General features: G+C 39.7%; 1 protein-coding gene across 13 annotated transcripts in view; it reads left to right on the plus strand.

The window, feature by feature from the left end:
• The window catches only part of SOX6 (SRY-box transcription factor 6), a 584,292-nt gene that overhangs the window by 519,796 nt on the left and 42,057 nt on the right, over positions 1-22,439 (plus strand). For all 13 annotated transcript variants that reach the window (XM_081798524.1, XM_081798528.1, XM_081798525.1 and 10 more), the window contains one exon: positions 18,404-18,512. In XM_081798524.1, coding sequence (XP_081654650.1) covers positions 18,404-18,512 — 109 coding nt within the window. The remainder of the gene's footprint in view (positions 1-18,403; positions 18,513-22,439) is intronic.

A 22,439-nucleotide genomic window follows, 5' to 3' on the forward strand; every position in this document is an offset into this window, starting at 1 on the left:
TCATCTGGGGCTGTTACTTTTCTGTGCCTTTTTTTACCCGTATGGAAGGTGAAAATGATAAATACACCGTATAAGATTGTGGAGAAGTTAAATAAGATAATGTATGTGAGGTAAGGTAGTTGCAAACAAATTTTCTTCTGGCTCCCTTACTGTTGTTTGCAACCATGTGACGTAACAGGGTGCGCACCACGTGATAGATGATGTATGGGGCCTGTGGTGCTTGGGATTCAGAGAAAATTGACGAGTCCCTTTCTGTCCATAATGATCTGGGAGCTAGGACAGATACCTAAAAGTGAGCATGACAATGTGGGGTCGAAGTGCCAAATAAGTGAAAGGAGCTGCAAGGTTAATTAAGCTCGCAAAGATCAAAGGATACCCTTCCAATCAGTGAGGTAGAAAGAAAGGTTCTGTGGAGTGGGAAAGACTTGAAATGCCTCAAAGAAAGACAGGCAGGGTGGAGTATGGAGAGAGGAGCAAGCGGGTAGGATCTAAGCGTGAGCCTGGTGGGACATGGGTCTCCTCACACAGGGGATAATGGCTGGAAGACAGTTCATTCTGGAGAGAAGTGGGCTCTGGGTCAGAGAGGCACGGTTCAGATGATGGAAGCCTTGAATGCCTGAATGCCTTGAAGCAGAGATTTTGTGTGTATGAGTGTGTGTGTGTGTTTGTGTGTGTGTTTGTGTGAGAGAGAGAGAGACAGAGACAGAGAGAGAGAGAAAGAGAAAAAATGAGTAACAATGATGGTAGTGTTAGTTGAAGTAAATTGAGTGTATTTCTCCCTACACCATAGACTTGTAAAAAGTCAACCTGTTTGCTGTGTTGAAATTGTAGAAGCAACTGGTAAGTGACTGTCTTCTCAGTGGGAGAAACACAAGGGGGGTAGAAGATTGTAAATCCAAATTAAAATATGAAATAAGTAACAAATTTTATAGGCATTTATGGATGATACTTTTATATAAAAAACTCTGATTTTCATAAAAATCTTGTTATGCAATAGAGGTTATTAACTCCTGTTAATCCACCATTACAGATTTAAAAACAAACATAAAAAAAACAAACCATGAGAATAATGGAGGTAACTCTAGGTTTTGATATCAGCTCCTCCATGTATAAATTCTATACTTTCCATTGCACCTCACTGTTAATTACTATGATTAGCTTGAAAGAAGAGCCCAAGTTTTAGTCTTTGTTGTCCCACTAACACTGAGACTAAAATGCCCAGTTATTATTCATTGATTGCTTGCTTGTGGCTAGGGACCAGACTTGGGAAGAAGTAGTTATTCTTGTGGGGATAAAAATTTATTTTCTTATGGGTCTGTCTCTGCTTTTGTGTGTGTCTGGCCTTCCTCAGACAGAGGAAGTTCACATCATAGAAGAGTTGCTTCTTATGAGATCTTAGAAGAATTTTGAAGTCTTTTCTAGCTGTCCCAAGTTACTCTGCCTCCTTGCTAGTTTCTCTTCTGTCTTCTGTTCTGGAGGTGGTTGATCAGTTTCCCACAGTCCGTTCTTCTCCGTCTCTGCCTCCTCATACGTACGAGAGTCTATTTCTCTCCTGTCCATCTTCCGTCCCTAACCTCCTTCTTACCCTGTCTTGCCATCTCTCCGCACTCCCCCTTCCATTTCCCTGTCCTTCCTCCTCGCTTTTTCCTTCCCTCCCTCTCACTTCTCATTTCCCACTCTCGCTGCAGTCTTGCAACTTACTACAGTGAGGGTGCAGTCTCTGACCACGGGTGAAGATTTTTCTCCAAGCTCTTACAGTGACAAGGGGCACCTGCTGTCTCTGCACACTTCTACGGGGCTCTGGAGTGTAGTGTAATACCTGCATCTACCTAGCTTACTCCTGTGTAACAGGGGCTCCTGAGTGTGCATCTCCAATGGTAGGGTCTCTAAAATTTTGCATAAGAATTAACCCTATATGAAGGAGGTAGCATAGGCTAGGGAGGCTGAGAGACAACCAGTACACATTAATTCAGAATCGAATGCTGATATTATTTACTTAAATGGCAATAGAGTAAGGTCTTAGACCTGGATAGCTTCATAAGTTACATTTATAAAATCAATATGGACTTACTAGACTTTGGAAGCCAGCTTGGATCCTGATCTTCCTGATTTCAAGACCTGTACCTAAAACCGAGTCAAATCTCATAAATTAAGCTGTGCCAAAGAGTAGAAGGAATTCAGCTTGGGCTTTAAATCTCAAGACCTGCCTTCTAGGCCTACCTCTGACTCTTAACTATCATCTGTGTGATCTTGGGGGTGTCTCTAATCTTACTGAGCCTCAGTATGTTCTATAAAATTAGGATGATCACTCCTTACAGATAATGTAAGTATGTACAAGGACTTAATTTATAAGATGCTGGTGGTCACCGAGGCTGAGTGTGTGCTATATTATGTGAGGAGCAAGGTAACTGAGTCAGTGATTTCAGCTTAGAAGGGAAGTTTTATGCTGTGTGCCCCCTGCCTCCTGTTTTATTGGAATGGGGTAGACTCAAAGCTGCCTTAGGCTGATAGCATAAATAAGTAACATGCCATCACTTTTTTGCCATAACTAAAACAATTTTTTTTTTTGTTTATCATCTTTGTGGGTAGTGCTGGAAAGGAGAGGATGTAGAAAGGAAGTGAAATCTATTTGAAGTAGATCAGGTTTGTTGTACCAAAGATCTCTGGAGTTTAAAGGGAACATTTATTTTTTTCTCAAAGCATTACCTGAGGACTAAGAATTAGCTATGCAGATGGGTTTACTGATCAGTATAATACGGTGAGATCACAGCACTGTGAGAGTTAATGAATTTCACCTGGTTTTGTACAAACTGGTTTGCTAGAATCACTGCCATGAACATATAATTAAAAAAAAATACTGTAATGAGGGGCACCTGGGTGGCCCAGTCGGTTGAGCGTCCAACTCTTGATTTTGGCTCAGGTCATGATCTCAGGGTCGGGGGATCGAGTGCCATGTCTGGCTCCATGCTGGGTGTGGAGCCCACTTAAGATTCTCTCTCTCCCTCTCCCCCTCCACTCTTTCTCATCTTCTGTCCCTCTCCCCACTCCCCCTCTTAAAAAAATAATGTAATGAGACAAAAAAGATCTATAGATGATGTTTGAGGGAATATTTTATATTGATTTATCTTCAAGTAGAAACTATACTAAAGAATGAAGTTTGCAGTCAAATCAGTTTATCCAGGAGAAGTGACTGTTTAAAACAATAGACACTGAATCTTAAAACAACTCCAAGTACAAAGGTTGAGCGCTATAAATATGTTAGTTGGGCTTCAAGGGAAAACTAATATTTCAAATCAAACTAGATTCCTAAATAGATTATATTAAGACTCATTTGTTTATTTGGTCTGAGCAGTCTAATCCTGCCCTTTGTAACATATTACTAAAAAGAGAACACAATCCACAATTTGAAGCCTTATATAAATTACAGATTTTTAATATGGTAGTCTTGATGTCGGCCAGAAGGCCGGCCAGTCTTATCAGCAATTTTTGTTTTGCTAGTCTTTTGGTCACTTCAGCTATGGAAAATTAAAATTTTAATCATATGAAAATTGAATATGAGTTTTATTTAATCAGTGAAAGAAGATTTAGTCTTTTTTTTTAAGGTTGGGCTCTCCTTTGTGTCAAATATATGTAGTAGAGCTAAATAAGAGCTATAATCTTAAAACTTTGATATAATTGTTATGATCTTTTCTTAAGTCATTAATTGGTCTGAAAATTAAAAATTAATAATTCTACAGAGGTTTAAAGACTGCTAGATGTCATGTTCACGTGGGGAGTGATTTGTTCTGTGAATAACTGTTTTTTCTTTGAGACTGTGTAAGTCCATTGTAGTTAACATTAGGCAATCTTCAGGAGTGAGTGAGCAATCTCTCTGCCCCGTGTTCTGCTCTGGTTAATTTTCCACGTTTGCCCTTGTTTAGGCAGACGATGGAGAAGGGCAAGGAGAGCCGCTACCCAGCTTTAGGAATAAACATGCACTTGCTTACTGATGGTCCAGTAAGACAGCCCCTGGAGGTGTTGCTTTTATATCATTTAGAAATTTTTACCTGTGGTCTAAGTGCATTCCCTCATTCTGTAGGAAAGATGGTTTAATTACATTGAAGCCCTTGCTTTTAGACTGGGCAGTCAGATTCCTAATTTTAAAATAATCTTCCTATTTAATTCCCAAATTTGAATTATAAGACCAGGTTCTGATTTATGAACGAAATCAGATTTACAGCTCCAATGTTATTATTATCTTGATGTTTAAATTGTGGAAACAAAAAGCTAAAGATCAATTTCTGAGTTTTTGAGAAATAAAGTTGGTGCAGTCTCTACCTTCACTGTTACCACCGAAAATATACTGCATTTCAGTGTCTAATCTCTGAACGTGGAGATGACAACAGCCCTTTTCTTTTTCCTAATATAATAACAACTAAAAAGCTCTACTACCCCAAATGTATTTTAAATGGAAACTATTTCAAGTTTGTGCCAATTAAGGTCAGCTGTGAGGAGCAGTGATTTTTTTTTGGCCATTTGTGGACACAGTGAAAGGGCATAATAAGCTCTTGCACCCATCCCCCTATTTGCCGGCTCTCTGGTGACAAACGGCCGATACGTGGTGAGTACGTACCTCATTTGCATCACGTGCATAATGTACTCTCTCTGGGATATTAGCTTCTCGGGCCTGGCAGTGTCTCCTAACACACACAGTGATCAGCACATTTTTTGAGGCTGCAATAATCAGAGGAATGCAGCAGCGATGTGGAAACAAGGGGAAGTAACGTGGCGTACCGGTGTGCCCATCATTGTTCTGTTGTCATCATCCCTAACCAGTTCGGTTTCCCCTGGAGCCCAACAAAAGAGGCATGAATTAAATAGAACAACGGACCTGGGTGCAAGAATAAGGCATCTACTCCTAAGCTCCACATCCAGAGAAAAAGAGAAAATAGCAACTACAGAGAGAACAAAGTGCCCTGAAAACTTTGTGGGGCTAGGCAGATGCTTATGTAATCTTCAAACAAGACGGGCAGTCTCTTTATGACAGTGTCCAGCCTCATTGAATCTCAAGTCAGCATTTAAAGATGAACAAAGCCAGATATAGGAAATTAACGAAATCCTTACAAATATGCAGAACACAAGTTTCTAATAAAATATTGTCTGCTATATTAATAGCACGCTGTTCACAAAATTTATTCTTAGTGTATTAACCTCTTCGGGGTTTTCACACACTTACCAAAATATAACAGTCCCCAAGCAGTTTCCAACCATATTGTTCAGGATTTCAGCAAGAGTTCAATCCTGCTAGTATTTTGCAAAGCAGTTTGCATGTTCCTGTTCTATAATGTTTGCAGTATTCCCAAATAAGTCTTACACATGAGTTCAATAAATAATTGGAAGCCCAGATGTTTGAAACGGATACGGCAGATAAACGGTAGCTGTATTTGAAATACAGCTACTTTCCCTTTGTCTTCTCATCAACTTCACAGCATTGCACTCTGCCATTTTCAGTTCTTTTCCAATTAAACCTAGAGGAGCATTTGACATGTTTCTGTTCCCACACGTGCCCCTCTCAAATGCAGCGTGTGGAGGCATCCTATGTTATTGTTGCTGACTTGAGATATTCCAAGGAGGAATTTCCACTTCTTCACACTGAACTGTAGCCTTCTTTGTCCCTGCAGTTCACCTCCTGATAAGGAAATTGCTCATACTGAGACATGATTTGCCACTTTACATAGCAAATAACTAGAACTTCTGTGTGAGCTCCCTTCTTAGACGGAGTCTTACTCATTTGTGGGCCCACTGTACCCAGCACCACTGTAGCAGGCTCCTGTCCAGTGTTCAATAAATAAAGGAAAAACTGTTAGGGATCAGTAAAAACTAAGAACATTCTTGAACTCGCTTTTAAAACATCGCTGGCTAATTTTCAGGAACCAAAAGACACATGAGCAAAATTCTGATTTTATTTCCAATAGCTTTAGCTTATTACCTTTAAGTTTTTGTTGACATTTACATCTCCCTCCCTGTGCAGTTTTTCATTACATAGCTAAAAATGGTTCTTTCTACTTATATGTCACAGTTCCTCTCTCTTTTTAATAATCACACTAATTCTTGAAAAATACTGTGACGGGCACCTGGGTGGCTCAGATGGTTAAGCGTCTGCCTTCGGCTCAGGTCATGATCCCAGGGTCCTGGGATCGAGTCCCACATCGGGCTCCCGGCTCAGCGGGGAGCCTGCTTCTCCCTCTGACCCTCTCCCCTCTCATGCTGTTTCCCTCTCGCTCGCTCTCTAAAAAATAAATAAAATCTTTAAAAAAAAAAAAAAAGAAAAATACTGTGACATTATCAGAGAAAAGTTGTTTTATTTATTTATTTTTTAAGAGATGGAAGAGTATTATGGCTACATTTGGGAATTTTTAATTTGTATCTTATTTAGTCTGGTGTACAATGTGACACCAGTTAATTGTATGTTATTTTGTGGTAACTACATGTTAACTCTGTTGGAAGTAATGGTAATTATACTGTAATTGATATCAGTTCTCCCACATCTTTGGAAAACCATACAATTAACACATATCACCACAGTTGGGCACTATCTTTTGTCCTTTGTAATGTTGCCATGTTGGAGTACTATTTTGAATAGGGTCCTAAATATTTTCTTCTTCTTTTAAACTCATTTTAAAATTTTCAATTTTGAAATGATTTTTTAAATTTCATGACATGAAAACAGTTTCCAAATTTTAATTTTACTGAATTTTAAAGCAAAGTTCTCCCACAAATAATCAGACATAATCTTGGGTTAGTTTTATTTTATTTTTTTATTTCAAAAGTCATTTGTGACGTCCCTTGACCTTAGTACTTCCTATTTCCTGGAGGATAATAATAGAGTATACAAAATCTTGACATCAAGGAGTTAGTTTTTTTTTTTCCTGAAGAGGGGCCCTTTTCCTCGTAATCTTTATGTTTATGTTACTTCGTTTTCAGACAGAAAGGGATTTATTCTGTGCTAGTGCCACCATGATGAATGCCAAAGTAGGGAAATGAGGCATATTTATGCCAATTTCAGGCTACAATGTCTCCCCTCTGATTTTGCCTGCCTCCTTCCTTTGCCTTCCCTTCCTTTCTCTTTGTGTCCTCTCCCTTCTATTTACTTTTGCCTGTGGTGGAGATGGAATTTCAGAAGCAGCAAATAAATCCTTTTTGGCTAAATATGACCATGGTTTGGAAGTCCTGTTTGACAAATGGATTATCTTTGAACGATTTCCTTGAAAATAGGAATAACTGCTCAGAAACTTTTTATGACACGGCAAAGTGATTTTACCACTGTACCCTCCACCATAAGTCTCAGGAGAACAGAGTTGAGTATCACAGAATCATAAGATTTCAGAGCTAGAAGAAACCATAGAGATAAGTTAGTTCAGCTTCCTCATGATTCTTCCTTACAGATGAAGTAATCAGGGACTAGCATAGTTTGTAAAGAGCACACATGATGCCGAGTAGTTCAGTGGAAGGAGCAGGAGACTGGGAGTCTGAAGGCTAAGAAGTGTGTTATAGATCTGTTACTGGTTAACTGCTGGACTTTGGGTTAGCATCCTAACCTCCTTGTCTCCGTGCGCTCTGAATAAAGATGCTTTTACATTTCCTTCTAGCAGCATGCTCCCTACTTTTCTTTTTAAGATGTATGTTATTTAGTAATATACATATTTCTTTACATTGTAGGAAAATCTCTTAGGAGATGTGAGATATATATATCTCATAAATTAAAACAAATATATGGTGGCAATACCTTACATTTTCTCCATCCTTTGTATTTATGTTTTTGAGAAAAAAAATCTTCAAATTTATCAGCTTGTCAGCTAAAATTAAAATAGAAAGTGTATTTTTGAAGAAGATATTCATTCTTGGTTTATATGGCTTTGGTGTCTTTAACTTGAGTAAACTGCATCTGTGTTTCCACAGATAATATTAAAAGGTACACATTGTAAATTAAATAGGTATCTGAAATCAAGTACCTAGATTTTGAAAAAATAGAATTCCCAACATATTTTTTTTTTTTGGACAAAGACATTTGCTTAGCTGGTCATTACTTTTATTATGACACTCTTTGTTGATATGATAAACATTAGAATAATAAAGTCTTGCTGGTGCTTTAAGTGGAAATAAAATTCACCAGTTTTTAAAATCATGTGTTCAATTTTCATAGAAGTTCCTGTACTTTTTACAGTGAAACTTTCTGTGAACTTGTTACTGAAGCAAACAGTTAATCAGAGAATATTCAGGAACAAATATGCATCATGCCTCTGTAAATGAATACAAAGTTGGAAACCGCATATAAGTAGGAGTTGGGCTGCCACACAACTGGATTTGCTTAAATCTGAACACTTTATAACTCTACTTGGGAATTGCAAACTTATAAATAACCTTGCAATTGGTTAAAACCATATTAAAACCATATGAATGAGACAGAAAGCATTTGGTTAAAGGGGTTCAGTAAGCAGTATAATCCTGATGAAACTAATTTAACTCAGTGGCTCCCAAGCCTAAAAGGATCTCATATCTTCAGAGTTAATGCTACTTTATCATTTATCATTTGATGATCAGTGACAAGAGTCTAAGTGTATGTTACAGGAGATATATAGGGCGCTGTCCTTGCCAGGGGTGTGAGGAGAGAACTTGCTTAGTTCGGTGTACTCTTCAAATCCTGAGGGAAACTTGTCATACATCATTTGAGAATGTTTTTGAAAGCTCCATAAAACATATCCACAAGAAGCTCTGCAGACATTAGTTCATTTCAGCAGGCATGTGCTGCATGTGTCTTCTGTGGTCACAGGGTACAGCCCTCACCGAAGACAGAGAGGGTCAGGAGACACTTGCCCTCCCCCAAGGAGCTTACGGTCCAGTGGCATTTTTCAGCATGCTGAGGTGATCTGAACAGCTTAAGTCAAACGGTATTGATTTTATATCTTGCCTCAAATGTGAATCTTCTGGAATCTTGAAAACTTTGGCCAAGCCATTACAAGTCTTCTTTCCCTTTAACAGAGAACTTCCTCTTCTCAAAGAATCCCAGATAGATAGATAGATAGATAGATAGATAGATAGATAGATAGATAGATAGATAGGCAAATAGAGTTGCCAACTGCTGCTAGATCCTAATGGCAAAAGCTTCCAGATAATTGTTTCTGAGGCAAGTAAGACAAACATTTGTAGCCTTACTATTTGCTATTTTTTGGAACAGTAGTGACAAGAGCCTTTTATGATGGAAAAGGCAGAGGAGACGTTGTATTCGTTTGCTAGGGCTGCCATAACAAAATGCCACAACTGGATGGCTTAAACAACAAAAGTTTTTTTCTCACAATCCTAGAGGCTGGATATTCAAGAGCAAAAGGTGCCAGCACGATCGAGGCCTTTCTCCTTGGCTTGCAGGTGGCTACATTTTTACTATGTCCTCACATGGTCTTTCTTCTGTGAGCACACGTTTCTAATGTGTCTCTCTCTGCATGTTTCAAATGTCTCCTCCCCTTTGGGACACCAGTCAGATTGGACTGAGGCCCAACCTAAAGGCCTCATTTTAATTTAATCACCTCCTTACAGACTCTCTCTCCAAAAAGAGTCACATTCCGAGGTGCGGTTTGGATTTCAATATGTGAATTTTAAGAAGACACAGTTCAGCCCCTAACAGCTATCTTGGCTTAGTTTGGGATTTCTCAAACTCTTGTGAAACTATCTTCTTTGGGATTGCAGTCCCTAAGGAATTCCCGTGACCAAATGCTTTATTTCTCTGTTCATGTGGTTTCACCTGGATTATTTTCTCTAGAGATGTTCTTGTTTCTCTAGGGGAATTAAACTGAAATGAATATGATTTTGTTTAACAGTTTATTCTATTGTCCTTTCATAAAATATTGGCATTATTAACTAATTCGAAGAATGAATTGTTAATGATGGATTGCTAAGGAATGTAACGTAAGAATGTAAAAGAAGAATATTCGAAAGTTGTGGTGGTGGTTGAGATTTTAGGTAAGATTCTTACAGAGCTCTTTCGAATAATAATAACTAGGCAGACTTCCTGTATCTCAGTACCAGGCCAACCCTGATCAGGATGTCACTGTTGTTCAACTGACATGCCCACCTTCCTTTGTATTTATCCAGCTTTTAATCACCTATATCTCACTGTTTTCAAAAAAGACCTTCTAGGGGCGCCTGGGTGGCTCAGTCGTTAAGCGTCTGCCTTCGGCTGGGGTCATGATCCCGGGGTCCTGGGACTGAGCCCCGCATCGGGCTCCCTGCTCCGCGGGGAGCCTGCTTCTCCCTCTCCCACTCCCCCTGCTTGTGTTCCCTCTCTGGCTGTCTCTCTCTCTCTGTCAAATAAATTAAAAAAAAAAAAAAACTTCTAAAAATTAATTTAATTTTATTTAAAAGTAAAAGTAAAATGAATGAAGGGATTTTAGCAGGAGTATCAGGATTTAGCCACCAGAGTGCCTAGTATGTGCCAACATAGTGAGAGGCACTAATGATGTACAGGTAACAATAAATGGACACTGCACCTTCAGGAGTAAGCTGGGGAGACATGTGAACAGACCTATAAAGCAATTCTTGTAGCACCCTTTCTATATACATGATGTGGTGGTGGAACAAAAGGGAAAGTGATAATTTGTGCACAGAGCTGGGGGAGGACAGTCAACAAAGGAGTGTGTCCAGGAGAAATGCTTTAATGAGGCCTAGAAAGGACTGATAACTGATGTTATCAGTCAAGAAAGGGCATTCCAGAAAGAAGGAATGGCATAGGCAGATACACAAGGCCATACAGTATCACAATTCTGTTGTTTGGGAAGCTCTAAGAAGTTCGATCTTATTGGAACAGAGAATATAAACTGGAATGCATAGGACACAAAGCTGATGGGGAGAACAGGAGCCAGATCATAAAAGGTTGTACGAGCTCTCCAGAGAAGTTTGGTTCTCCTTACACAGGGGATGGGGAGTAGTGAAGGCTTATAAGTACAGAGATAACAACATCCAGGTACTACATGGTTACTAAGGTTGAGATTTAAATTTAGTTCTGTGATGCTTAGCAACCAAGACAAAAAGGAAAGCAGTTTTTGCTTATATAGTTGCCTTGTTGATACAGGAGAATGGATGCTGGCCTTTAGATCAGGACACTATCTTCATTGGTGTTTAGCTTTGAAACATTCAGCAAACACTAAATAATATCTTTAGTGTAAGTGGATATTTTATGAGTTGCTTTATTTTTGCTAAGCACTCACACATATAATCTCTTATTTCATCATCACAACCCTGCAGCATGAGCATTTTCTATTTTATTTTACAAATGAGGAACCGGGCTCAGAGAGATCACATGGTAATTAAGTTGTAGAATTATGATCCTAAATTCACCTCAGCACAAATACTGATCTAAATTTTGGTTAAGTGACTTAAATAAAATAGAAAAAAATCTTTCTGACACCTCACCTTTTTCTCTTGTAAAACTGATAGTAATAGTAATAGTCTCTTTGTAGTATTGGCATAAGGGTTAAAGAAAATACTCATTGGAAAGAGCCTTGCACATAGTATGTGATTGTGAGTGACCCTCTTTCCTACCTCCACTTCAGCGCATGCATTTATGCTATGGGAGCAAACATAGTTGAAAAACTTAGGCCTTAACTAATTCATGAGTCCTAGCAGAATTTTGGTGTTAAGGGTGTATTAGAAGCTAGACAAATTAATAGTTTTAGCTGACAAAATGTCATTTAACAATGAGGTTCAATAATAACCCTCATTTCTCCCAGCCAGAGTCTTTATTACCATGATTACTGACTCTGCGACCAACAAAATACCACTATGAAAGTAAATCCCAGTGCCTCCAAAATAACTCCTTCCAAACAAGAATCGCCTTTTTAAAAGTACATGTGGTTACTTTCTAATGTAAAGCCTACATTTTTGATCCTTCACTAAATTACTAAATGTATTATAAAGGATAGTAAATAAAGGCTAATAAAGTGATACAGATTATCAAATCAATAAAAAGGAAACCATATGTGTGCTTAAGTAGTATTTCTTGAGAATCACATCATGGCAAGATATGTCCAGAGCAAGGAATTAGAACAAGTCTTTCAGAGTAAGATACAGACTTTCTCTCTCTCTACATTATACTTAGCATTGTCCTGCTTAAAAGAGAGAGAGTGAGACAGACAGAGAGAGAGAGACCTTTTTATTTTGAAAGATGCAAGTGCTAAATTGCAGAAATGCCAAGTCAGACTGAAAAACCTCTTTTCCATAGTAAGTTATAACCTCTATTGTGTTCTTTTAACATTGCTTATTTGTATTTTTTATAAAATATTTAAGATTTTTTTTATCTCCTTGTTTTGATTATTATTATATATATTGTCCAAAGAGACATCACCACAAGGGGAGTGTTGAGTCTAAACATCTCTATCACAAACTTGAAATATTAGAAAATTGGTAGTTCTTGCTTCTTTGGGACACTCACTTGTACAGGGTTTTTTTGTTTTTAATGTAGGTAAATCAATTACATGGCCTTGTAAAACCTGCAAGTATTTATGGGCACTACTACTAAATGATGTATAAGATATATAGAAAAGATATAAGACAAACCCCTGGCTTGAAAAATCTTCTGATGTTTCAGGGGGAGACTTGGAGGTGCAGATGAACCAAAGCTTGATTTTTTAAAATAGTGTATAACTAGGGGCCAATTGTATAGGGAAGACTAAGAACTTTGTATATCAGAAAGCAGGTAGCTCAGAGAGGTGATAGAATTCACAGACATCTTGGGTTTTTCAATATGAGTAGAATTTGGCAAGGAAGGAGAGAGTAGGAATGTTATCCTAGCAGCGGTGAGGCGAGGAAGACAAGCAGGAGGGATCATGGTGTTATGGGAAGGTGAGTAGGATCCTGTCCACCCCGAGCGGAGGATGTATGATGGGAGAGTTGTAGGAACTGGAATTTAAAATGACATGTGGGGAGGAGTGTATGAAGGACTTGAAAGCCAGGTAGAGGAGTTTGAATGGAATGCAACAGAAAGCAGGAAGGCGTGGAAGGTTTGGAATCAAAAGTGGGACCCTGTGAGGAGTGTGCACGGATGGACTGGGAGGGCAGCGCCATGAGCAGGCAGCCCAGAAAGGAGGTGGTGACGGTGATGTAGGAGGACCTGCCTAAGTGCGTAGGCAGTTAGTGATGAGGGGATGGGAGGGAGGGAGAGGGGGGACCAGTGCCAGGGGCTCTGTGAAAGGAGAACCAGCAAGGCTGGATGAGGGACTGAGCATGGAAGGACAAGGAAAGCAGGGAGGCAAACAGTAGTGATGTAAAGAGAGGGCAGAAGGGAGGTTGTGTAAGGGGAAAGCTGATTTTGCAGGAAAGTCTTCGCTTTCAGTTGGCGAAAGTTTTCCTGGGTTGGAGAGAAACTAAGGCTGGGAGCTGGGATGAAGTGACAAGACTTCTTTCTTGGGGAGTAGTCAACGACTTAGACAAAGCTGGAAACTTTGAGGATGGATACTATCTCAGGACACTGTGCCGGCCTTAGAGAATTCTTATTCATAATGCAAGTATTTGTTCTTACTCTCAGAAAACTCTGCTTCAGGAATACACATGAACGTGACTGGCGGCTCTGCCCTATTAACTTGCCCTGCAAAACTCCTTATTATTACATATTTGAAAGAAGTCTTCATTATTTAAATATATATTTTAGGATATAATAACAAAATTCTTATTTACTTAAAAAAGACTCACGCCCAAATCCACACATAGGAGATAGGTGATCTAAAGTTGTGCGCATAAAATTTTCTAATTACTCTTATCTAATTACTATTATGTATATATATGATATGTATACATTTATATAAAATATTGTAAAATATTTATAGAAAATATATATACACAAATATTCTATAAGCTGACTAATTGAGAATCAGTATAGAGTATACTAATATAAGGTATTTTATATGTGAAAGTAACATGAGAGAATTATTTTTTGCCCATTTTAACTGCAGTGTAGGTAATTGCCCCTTCGGTGCATATTCTGTGACTGCTATGAACGACCCCCCATTCAGACAGTCTTTAGAAATGAGCTTTGAAGAAAGGTTGGTAAAGTACCCCTCATCTAGACCATTGGAATAAAATATATCACATCATTGTCCAGCCATGTCTAGTTGTCAAATGAAATATATTTGTTTGTAAAGCAACCAGCAAAAAGCTTCTCTGGGCATTTACTGATCTCCACTTGAGTTTGTAGAAAAGGGGACCTTGTTGAAGTGAGTCGAGGTCTGGTGTAGGCTGGTCAGTGCTGGTAATCCTGAGGGGAGGGTGCTCAGCGCATCCGACCGTTCATGTGGTGTTTTCCAGGAGATGGCTGCAATCAGTCATCTCACAGATGGTTTGAAAAAGGCTTGTCTTGCTGGCAAGCAAACTGTTATTTAAGTACACAATCCACGCTACTACTGAAACAGTTTTGCCAAACTTATCCAAGTATTCTAACATGCTTAAAGATGGTATAAATATCATTTATTGCTAGCAGTTTTCTTCAGACTATATGGAATGTCTTCCTGCTGCCTGATCTAAGTGTCCCAGTTTACATTATGGCCTTTACTGCCTCTGTTTGATGGAGTGATCAGTAAAAATTTAATGACACTATAAAATAATAAAAATGTCATTAATTTACCACGGATCTTGGATGCAGTGGTTGTAAAGTTACATTAATAAACAGAATATTTTTTACAACAAAAAGCATTGTTACGGGGGAACGTATAAATAACACACATAAATTTAAGAGCAATTTTACTGTTAGCACACACATTATTATGGAATGGCCAATAAGTTTATAAAACATAGTATATAAAATTTTATTAAAATATACTGTGCACATCAAAAATTCAGCTTTTATCTAAGTGCAAAGAAAAGCCATTATTGTGTGCTTACTGTTTCATTGCTCTTCTTTCCCCATATCACAATTTTACATTTGTTGCCAGTAAGAGGAAGTTGATTTCTTTTTCTTAGATGGAAGCAAGGCTCTGTTCTTTTAGTCACCCCAAATCCATTCTCTTTCTCCACCGATGCAAAAACAAAATTGATCAATCTTGCCATGGTAGGGAGGGAGAAGTTGCTAATTTAATGCAAAGTTAAAAATAATGCCGAAGGAGTTGAATGGTTTGTTCAGTGACTCTGGAAATAAGGGATAATAATGCAGCAGTCTATCTGTCATCAGTGAGGCTGCCCCATCATTGACTCTGATAATATGTGAAGATGATGGATGTCAGCGTCTTGTGGCTTGTGGCATTGAACATTCATCAGCTCTCACTAAAGGGGGCTTTATCATTTCAATATCTTTACTTAATATGCAACATCTATCTCATACATCATAATTTCAAAGCACTTAAGAGAGCCAACAGTCCTACAACACAGCAGAGCTGACTTTCAGACTTTAATTTTTTTCAATAACTTTTATGTTGCCTGCATGTTTTGTGACTGACAATGCATAAGTAAGTGTCTGATCACATCGCTGCATGTAAAATGCACATTGCGCCGTCAACATGAAGATTGGGGAATTTTCCTGGGGGGGTTGAGATTCAATTAACATTGAGCTATTTTGCTTACATCTCCAAAATATCTTACTCGGGAGATGTACATTGTGAGAGCTAGTTCAAGTGCGTGGAAAAATCTGGAGCGAAGAACTTGCCTCCCGCTGTCTATATGTGGTTGATATAGGGGCATACCCATTGGCACTTAATGGCCAGAAGTTGAAGCCTCTTGGAACTGAAGTATCTTTGAACAAATCTCTGTGCCCATGTCCACAATCCAGTATTTACCAGGCTCATGTTCCACCGCACTGGTAAAATCTTTGCTTAGCCCAGCTGCCTGGAGCTAACTTGTAGACATCAGGCCCTCTTCTTATCTTATGGTTATGTGGCTGGCAAATAAATATTCTGAGCTATTCTTTGAAGAAGGAAATCTTCTGGGAGACTAGGTAGAAATTTATATGAAAGGGCATGGCTTTGCAGGGTCCTTCTTTAATCTCAAACACAAGTGCTTAATATTACCAAATATAAAATGCAGCCCACTGCCCAAAACAATTTTTATCATTGATTTATTTTCTGCCTGTTTAACAAGTGTTTCATGGGATATTCTTCCTTGACTTCTATTCTGTCAAAATATTGATATTTTATAAGGAAAGTATCTCTGCAGAAGAATGTTTTTTTTCAATGAAGTCAGAAAAATGTATGACTTCAAAGACACTGTGAATGTGTTGTTGAATGTTCTGAATGTTTTTTGTTATGATTAAAAACAAGCTGATAATACTGAATTGTGAGTGCACTTCATTTTTTATAAAAGAAAAGATATTATCATCATGTAAGCTTTGTTGTCTTAGGATTTTACAAACCATGGCATGTAATTTTCCCTCTTCTCCTTCCTTGTCAAAATATTGATATTCTTTCAGGAACTTTATTTTTTTTTACTGAGAATATTTTCCGGTAAAATCAAAGAGAATGAATGACTAGAAAGATACTTGAAATATGCATATTGATAGGTAGCACGGTCTGTTGATTTTCAGAGAAAGTTGTTTTTCCCCCATGAAAATACAGCTAAAGGTTGTTCTTCCAAGAAGATTGCAGGTGTCACATCAAAACTCCTTTTGCATTTAACATAGGGAAAGCATTCACATGCAAATATTTGAAATGCGAAACAATGTGGTAAAACAAAGGTTGAATATTTTGCTTTCCCTGGTACTACTCATCTTCACTTTAATTCTTCTTCTTTACATCGTGACAACCAAAAGTGCTACTCCAAAATAGAAATTGGCTGATTAAAAGCAGCTGTCCTTCCCTCCCCCCCCCCCTGCCCCCGGCAATGTGTGAAACTCCCACATGGCTTGTGGTTGCTTTCTGTCGTGGCCTGCATCTGGGTTAATTTGTTCTTGTGCAGCGGTGTTTTCACATAAGAAGATATTGGGGAACCATGCCTAATTTGCTTTTTATTTTCACTCTGTTTTTTATAAGGGTCGTATTTCAGAGGTTTGCCCATAGCTCACCATTGTAACCAGTTAGTATTACCCAGTTGGGGAAATTCATGATTATGATTTTGCTGCAAATCTTTCATAGACGTGGTGCTAGATTAAAGCAAGGTTTATGCAGTGTTTTCTTCCAACACAGATTTCAACATATTCCATGATGAAGGGGAACTGGAAGACTTCCTGCACAATTTGACTGATGGGAATTAATTATAGAAATATAATGATATTCAAAAATAATCATATTAGAAAGCACAAATGTAGGGAGACTGTACAAATGAGACTCAGCCTCTATCAAGTAATTGTATGTTTGCTCTTTAAGAATATTTCCAAGTTTCTAAACATCTTACAGAAGAGAACACTCACAGAGTGTTTCCGTCTAATGCCGAACATGCTCAGTACAGAACTAGGTCATTGAACAATAGACTGAACAGCAATCAGCACTCTACTGCTGCATAATGCATTAAGTATAACATGCAGAAACCATTCCCAGAGCTGGAAGCTGCTATTTCATGTCTGTAAATTCAAGCTGACATGACATTTAATATTGTTTCATAGTAATGAACAACAAGGTCTCATTCATTCATAAGCACCACACAAAGCCAAGTTTGAGTCTGGAGAGTAGCGAGGAGGCGAGAAGGGGACACGCGCTGTGTTTTTGCAGACAAGAACACCATCTTAGTGACGGTCAGTGAGCCCTCGGCTACTGATCCAGAGAGCGGCAGAGGGAGAGTTCAATGTGATATTTCAGGCTCCTTCTCCTGGAAGAGCTGGTTAACAAGTATAACATCTTTGAGTTTCCCTCCTATAGTGGCAGGAGATTTTCACTTTCCTCACTCAACGGCTGGGCTAGGAGTAATCTCCTTTTTACTTCCCGGGGAAGTTAACGGTGGAAACTCCTAAGCAAAATAAGAGCATCAACGCCATCATCTCGTCTGCCTGCTTGGAAACGTTTGTTTTGGAAGTCCTCTTGCCTAAAATTCTGATTTGTACTTTCCCAGGAATACCAATATGAACTGTGATCTCTAATTGAGAAAATTCCTCTCCTGTTAACTAGCAGTAGATTTTAATGGGAATTGCTCTTTCAAGTTTTGCACTGCAGGCTCAAACCTTTCACTTGCATTCCTTTTAGACTACTGGAGCAAATCCCAGTGAGAGAAGATGCTCAGTGCCGCCCGGTGGGCTTCCTGGCGCCGGTTTCCTTCCCTTGCAGGTACTCTGCTTTAGACGCGGTCAGCACTGTGGGTTCCACTGTCAGGCTTTAGCGGAACCTTCCTGAAAGCTTTTCTGAGCCCCTAGTTGATCAGAAACGATGTTTGTAAATCCAAGTTTTGCCCACAAAGCAAGATAGGAACTGGAAGGAAAAAGTGGCTGCTTTGGAAGCTAGAATAAGCCTCTGATTATTCTTTCCTCTAGGAAAGAACACGCTTTGAGAATTTGGGGCCCCAGTTAACAGGAAAGTCAAGTGAAGATGGAAAGCTGGGCCCAGGTGTCATCGATCTTACGCGGCCAGAAGATGCAGAGGGTGAGTGGCTTTTCCGTAGCTCTTTTCTGCTGCTCTGGGCGGTTGTGACGGTGCAACTGAGTTAGCTCTAGGACCTTCTATGGGCTTTCCTGGGCGTACCGGCTGGATTTTTTTGGCGAAGCAGAAGAAATGTTAGCCTCCATTATATATTATAGCTGAGGACGTTGAGAGGTAGCTAGATCCTATATTACTGAACACATAGCCATTCAAGGACTTCAAGGTGCCACTTTCCAGTTCTCAAATAAAAAGGCCCTCTGCATTCCAGTGAGTAACAGAACCCTATGTGTCATCCATGTCACTGAATTGTTGTTTAAAAAGGACTAACAGGGACTCCTGGGTGGCTCAGTCGGTTAAGCGGCTGCCTTCGGCCCAGGTCATGATGCCAGGGTCCTGGGATCGGGTCCCACATCGGGCTCCTTGCTCAGCAGGGAGCCTGCTTCTCCCTCTCTCTCCCTCTGCTTGTGCTCTGTCAAATAAATAAAATCTTAAAAAAAAAAAAAAAGACTAGCATACAAAGGAGGATTGTTTTTAACCCTAAATCAAGCGACTCCCAGGTACAGTCAAACCACTTTGGGAACTCAGTGATGGCTTACGGCAGATCTTACATAAAATTGGTAATTGCTCAGGCAAGGCCCTGCCTTGCCTGAGCACCAAGCATTACCAAAATCTTTTGAAAGTCTGCATGGAAAGACCAGCTTGGCTCTCAGTGGGTTTACCCACAGCACTGTCAATGCTGTCCGCTCCTCTTCCCTTTTTGTTTGTTTGTTTTAAACGCACAAGCAGCAAATCAGCAGAAATTGCTCCCCAGAGGCTGGGTGCAATTTATGAGTTAGGTCAGCACTTCAGGAGTAATGTTGCCTGGTTATTTACTGTGTCATCACAGAGTAGGGACTGGTTTTCCCGTTAGCTGTTCCTTTGGCAGAATCTCTCCCACCAGTCAGGGAAGATTAATTTGTTCTCTTCAGAGTAACACAATACTTCACCCAACTTGGGTCCCAGCTGAAGTTCTTTAGTTTGAGGAGACGAATCTTACTATTATCCCCTTTCCTGGCAGAATTTCTTCCAGGACCCTAATCCCCTGAAAATGCACGAAGACATTTCATAGCCACATCTGAACTGGGCCTGGCTTCTGGTGAGAGCTTGGGACCAGCCTGGCAGTTCAGAAATCCCTGGCATGAGCGCTAAAAAATGGACAGTATCAGACATTAGGAAGCACTTCAGAGAGTTTCCAGAAGGCAGATTTTTTTTAATACCGGTAGGAGAGACTGATGTGTGATGATAGTCTTGGGGACAAGGTATTAAATTCTGATTGGTATGTGTGTGGGGATTGGGGGTTCGGTGGGGGGGGGAAGGACAGGGAAGAGGAAGAGAAAAAGAGAAGAAGGAGGAAGGGAGGGATAAAGAGGACTCAAAAGCAGATATACATTCGCTGCCCTTCATGAAGAGCGTGTACCAAGAGCACAGTGACATTGATATTTTATAGGCACTTAGAAGTATAGGGTTTTCCTCATGAGGATTGAGGTTCCTTGGTCTAGGGGACCAGTTATTCAGGTCTGGCCCATCTCAATTTTGCTGCAAGGTCGTACCACAGAGTACCTAAGTCTTTGACTGTACACAGTGAAATAATATTTTTCGTCACTTTGGAGTATTCAGTCTGTTCATTTTTCCAGAGACTAGGAGGTACAGAGTTCCATCACCTTACCCTTGTTCCAGCAGTTCTCTTAATTTGTCATTCTTCCTTCTTCATTTGGCTTCTTAACTGTATAATGGATATACACATGGTCAGTTACCTCTCAATAATGCTAACGATTTAGTTAATGATATTATGGGCTTGGTAAATTAAAAAGCATGATCGGAGTTACTAACCATTGTGAAAAGAGAAAATGAAAACCTTAACTGCAGGGAAACATATTGTATGGAAATATTTTTGGAAATTCCATTCAATACCCAGATCATCTGGATTCAGACCAATTTCCTGGCTACTTTGGTTTTTGTTCTCGTTGTCTGTTCGTTAGCAAACATTTTTAAAGCACTTACCTGCTTTTTACACATATTTTCCCACATAAACCTTATACAACTCTGTAAAGAAGGTGTTATTATTTCTTTTCCGCTTTACAGATGAGAGTATTAAAGGTAAGAGGAATCAAGTAACTTGCTACAGGTCACACAGAGAGTCAGGGTAGAGCTGAGAGTCGATCCCAGGCAGCCCAGCTCCAGAACCCACGCTGCTGTACTGCACGCCCCGTATACACAGATAAATCTGTGGTGCCTTCACTTCTCTGAACAAAGTCCTTGTGACCTTCCTCAGTATGGCCCATTTCCTCTCCCCTAAATATAGCGAGTCATGCCGTACCCCAGCTCTCGTGTTACTCTGTCACACAGAGCAGCAATGCCTGATGAGCGTAACAGTAGAAGGGCTGTAGTGGCCCAGGAGCTTAAGGAGCGTGTGAAAACCTCCCTTCAGAAGCTTGCCCAGAGTTGCCATTGAGACCTCCTGTGCTTTGGGGCACTGTGAGTTCATGAATGGAGTCAAGTTACCAGCTCTCAGATGGACAGAAGCGCACTGCCTTTGTGAGGGCTGCTGGGATGGGCAGCAACCTTCTGCTGACTTCGGGATATTTCCTGGCGTCGGTTCAAGTAAGAGATGATTGCAAAGCCTGCTGGGGTTACGGTTCCTATTAAAGTCTGAGCAGATAGCAGGTACACGTGATATTTTCTCTCCTTGCTCCTTCACATTTCCCTGAACAGGAAGAGTAGGAAGGGACTGCAATGAAAGAATAACTACAACTTACCAACTCCTTCAGTCAGTTTATGGTCTAAACGAAACAAAACAAAACAAAACGTTGCTTAAGTGTCTACCGTGTGCCGGAACTAGACACTAGATAAACCCAGGGAAGAAAAACGATGTGCTCCTGACCTCTTGGGGTTCAAAGTCTAGTGAAGGAGGACAGAAGGTTAAAAGGGGAGTATCTACAGACAGACAGGCATAATTATCACTGAGAAAAGTGCTAAAAAGATCAAGACTTCGTTATGCCGCATAGAGATTCAGAGTGAAAGCCACTTAGGTCAGCTCAGTTGGCAGGTGGGTGCTGCAGCCCTCGCCCAGCACGTCACCTCTCGTCAGTCCACACATGATCATCTCCATGTTTCCTCTGGCTTGGCGCAGCAATTAAAATGGTTTCCTCAGCTTTACTGAGATAGAATCGATACATAACTCTGTAAATTTCGTACTATGTACTATGTGATGGTTTGGTACACCTGTATGTTAGAAGATGATTACCACAATAAAGTTAGTTAACACATCTGTCACCTTATATAATCACCTCTTTTTTAATGAGAGAATTTAAGATCTGCCTTCTTAGCAACTTGCAAGTATATAACACAGTATTGTTAATTATAGTCACCATGCTGTACGTTAGCTCCCCAGAGCTTATCCATCTTAAAACTGGACATTTATACTCTTTGACCAACGTCTCTCCCTTTTCCCTTCCCGCTGATCCCTGGAAACCACCATTCTACTCTGTTTCTGAGTTTTCCCTTTTTAGATTCCTCATATAAGTGAGACAATACAGTATTATTTGTCTTTCTCGGTCTGACTTATTTCACTTTGTATAGTGTCTTCAGGGTCCACCCATGTTGTTGTGAATGGCAGGATTGTCTTCTTGTTTGTGGATGAATGATATTCATCCACAAAATCTCCTTCAAGAGTTGTATGTGTGTGTGTGTGTGTGTGTGTGTGTGTGTATGTAGATATATAGAGAGAGAGATGAAGAAAATGTGATATATATATCCATCCATCAACGTACACTTAGGTTGTTTCCATGTCTTGGTTATTGTGAATAATGCCGAACAGCCATCTTAAAGGGCTATGCTTTTCTCCCACTTGCACCCTGTCCTCCTGTGAGGCTTCTGAAGAGACCAAAGTAC

The sequence above is a fragment of the Leptonychotes weddellii genome, chromosome 11 (assembly GCF_054177405.1).
Source record: "Leptonychotes weddellii isolate Sample4059 chromosome 11, ASM5417740v2, whole genome shotgun sequence".
NCBI lineage: Eukaryota > Metazoa > Chordata > Mammalia > Carnivora > Phocidae > Leptonychotes > Leptonychotes weddellii.